Genomic DNA, 3,221 nt, shown 5'->3' with positions numbered 1-3,221 from the left:
AAAACAAATATCACAAAATAAATGTTTGTGTAAACACTGTTCAGGTCAAGAAATAGAACATTAAATGCCCTTATTTTTAAAAGCCCATTCTCTACTTGTCAAGTTCCTGATAGGCCATCATGGTGTCTAACCAGTACTTGTCTTTTTGCCAGACATCCCCGAAACAGCAACAGCAACAGCGACTCAGACGAGGGTGAAGAGCAGAAGAAACATGCCTCTTCAGAGAGCGACTCAGATGAGAATCAGAACAAGTCTGGCAGCGAGGCTGGCAGTCCCCGGAGGCCCCGACGACCGCGGTCAGATGAGGATTCAGACAGTGACCAGCCATCCAGAAAGAGAAGGCCCTCAGGTTCCGAACAATCTGACAATGAATCTCTGCAGTCTGGGAGAAGCCGCTCGGGAGGTTCTGAGATTGACTCTCGCCCGGTTTCTCCAAGTGCCGAGTCAGATCGAGATTCAGAGAGAGGATCTGATAATGAGGGTTCTGGCCGCGGCTCTGGAAATGAATCAGAACCCGAGGGCTCCAACAATGAGGCCTCGGACCGGGGCTCAGAACATGGGTCAGATGATAGCGACTAGGTTTTATTTCATAAATAACCTTCATCTCTGGAGAAGACTTTTTTAATATATGAAAGCTGTGATAAAGATGTTTAGTCAAACAATTGTGAAATTTTTCCTAAGGCAATTTTTTTTCTATCCATTTGTATATTACTAAATCCCAAGAGACATTTCCTGTGCTAGAGTCCAATATTTGAGTCTCTTGTGCAAATGAAGAATGACTATTCTTCATTATGGTACAGTTCCACCTTTCATGTGAAAACTGCAGTAAAAATAAACCCAGATGCTAAATCATTCCTACAGAGGTTTGACTGAAACTGTGGCAGATGTTTCATCTTCTTTGTGTGTTAAGCAGCATACCATTTTGGTTTTTATTGCGATCTTTTACCAAGTGGTGCAAGAGACTTGGCATTAATGTCTTTGTTCCATTTTAAGCTTAGATAGAATATTTTTATTTTCTGGAGGAAGAAGTATCTACTGTATAATTGCACCAAAGTACAAATGAAAGGAAGGTTTTCTTCAGTAGTGTAATACTGCATCTATGTAGATAAAATCACAAATATATAATTTGTTAGATTGAATAAGATGTGGAAATGTGCTTTTCTGTTAGTAGAATGCAAAGACCTACCTAAGCCACATAATAAAATTCTTTTACCAACTTTTATGGGTAACTTTTTTTTTCTCAGTACATTTGTATATGAAAATTTAGCATAAATAGGCAAATATTTGGAAGAAACTGAATTAAGCCAAAGGTTGTTTATGCAAAACTTTTGTAATTCTTTGTGGATTTGTGGATTTTTTTTAAGATACAAGAAAACTAAGGTACTTGTATGAGTTTTATTTTTAATAATCTAGTCATTAACAATTTAAGAGCAATATTTTTATGTAGCACTGTACAGTTTGTAAAAGAGCTATAATTAACATCGTCAACAAGTATTAAATGCATTATTTAGGTATGGAGAATGCAGAGATAAAATGTCTTTCCAGTTCTGAAAATTTTAGTGGTGAAGTTCTTTGTCCTTATGGTGTGAAAAATGGGGTAATGTTTGCACAGGTTGTGGGAGCATAAGGGAGGACGAAGTCAAAGCAAGGTTTCCTGAAGGACACGAGACTTGATTTACAAACTTTTTTTTTTTTTTTAGCTGAGCCATCCTGCCACCTGTTGGCAGCTCAGCGGCTGCTCAGCTCAGGCTGGGACTCAAATTGCTGTTGCTCAGAGCTTGCACTCTTGAGCGAGCTCTTAACCAACTGAGCCACTCAGCTAGCCCCAGGACAGGAGACTTGAGATGACTCAAAGGACCAGCCAAGTAGAGAATTAGTTAAGGGAGGGTGTTCTAGGCAGTGGTAGTCAAATGTGCAGCTCTAGGAACTGGAATAACTAAGGGTGGCAAGGCTTTGAAAGGTGAAGAGCTTGAGATTCAGAAGTTCATTCAGCTATTAAAGGTGAGGTTCAAACTGTCTTTTTGCTTTTTCCAATGTCACATATAACTTGATGTGAATTAGTTAATACCCAAATAACAAAAATGTAAGTTAAAAGGCATTTCCCAACTGATAGTTCACTTAACTTCAAGCAGTAACTAAACAAAAGTTTGTTGGTAGGTAGATTGTCCCTTGGAGAGCTATTTATGGAGTGATTTAACCTAATGCTTATAGTAATTTCGCTAATATTTTGCTAGTTTCTCCAGGTTTTGGCTACAAATGTACTTTTGAGTGCACATCCTCAATTTTGGAGGCAGGTTCGTCTTACTATGGCTATTTCTTCCAGGTGTACCAAGGTTAGCAATATTCTCCCCTGGCCATGTTGCCGAAGTCAGAAGCCACTTTGGTTTTTTCAGGCACAGCTCCCCTTCTGGCCACAGTTTGGAGCCTGGGATGTTGCAAATAACAGATATGGGGAATGCTCCACTGAGGAAGTGGAAGGTCTGTCCAACAAAGAAAACCCGACTGATCTGTTGCCTTTGCTTTGCTGCCACTGCCCTTGGGAACTCTGAGCAACTTCATTGTCCTGGAGCCCACATGTCAGGATTAGCTTATTTTTTTCTTTTAGGTATAATTCACATATAACATTAGTTTCATGTGTACAACATAATGATTTGATATTTGTATGTATTACAAAATGATCAGCAATTTAATTCTAGTTAATATCTGTCACCATACGTAGTAGTCACAAAAATGGAAAACAGTATGGAGTTTCCTCAAAAAATTAAAAATAGAACTATGACCCAACAATTCCACTTCTTGGTATTTATCTGAAGGAAATGTAAACAGTAATTTGAAAAGATATATGCACCCCTGTGTTCATTGCATCATTATTTACAATAGCCAAAATATGGAATCAACCTAAGTGTTCATGGATGGATGACTGGATACAGAAAATGTGATATAGTATTTTGGAAGGCAGTCCCTCAGGCAGCAGCACAAGTTAATAGTCCTTAACAAACCCTGGGCCCCTGGGTTTCTTAGCTCTTGTTGTGCCCTGAGAGTGATAGCTATGTGAGATTCTGCTGGACCATGTCAGAGGGAGGATGCAAAGATTGCATCCACCAGCCTCTGTTCCCTGAGGGCAGTTCCATAGATCCCAAGATGTGTGCAAAACCAGAAGCCTTCCCCTTAGGCCAAAGCCCCTAGACAAGCCAAATAGGCCTCTTTCACAGGAAGACTTG

At 39.6% G+C, this 3,221-nt stretch overlaps 1 protein-coding gene across 1 annotated transcript in view; it reads left to right on the top strand.

The window, feature by feature from the left end:
• The window catches only part of CTR9 (CTR9 component of Paf1/RNA polymerase II complex), a 25,718-nt gene extending 24,498 nt beyond the window's left edge, over nucleotides 1-1,220 (top strand). The window contains exon 25 of the mRNA XM_019656236.1: nucleotides 153-1,220. Within this exon, the coding sequence (XP_019511781.1) occupies nucleotides 153-579 (427 nt within the window). The 3' untranslated portion in view covers nucleotides 580-1,220. The remainder of the gene's footprint in view (nucleotides 1-152) is intronic.
• The last annotated feature ends 2,001 nt before the right edge of the window (nucleotides 1,221-3,221 follow it).

This window comes from Hipposideros armiger, unplaced genomic scaffold (genome assembly GCF_001890085.2).
Source record: "Hipposideros armiger isolate ML-2016 unplaced genomic scaffold, ASM189008v1 scaffold_256, whole genome shotgun sequence".
In the NCBI taxonomy this organism is placed as follows: Eukaryota; Metazoa; Chordata; class Mammalia; order Chiroptera; family Hipposideridae; genus Hipposideros; species Hipposideros armiger.
This window is presented reverse-complemented; position numbering and strand designations above follow the sequence as displayed.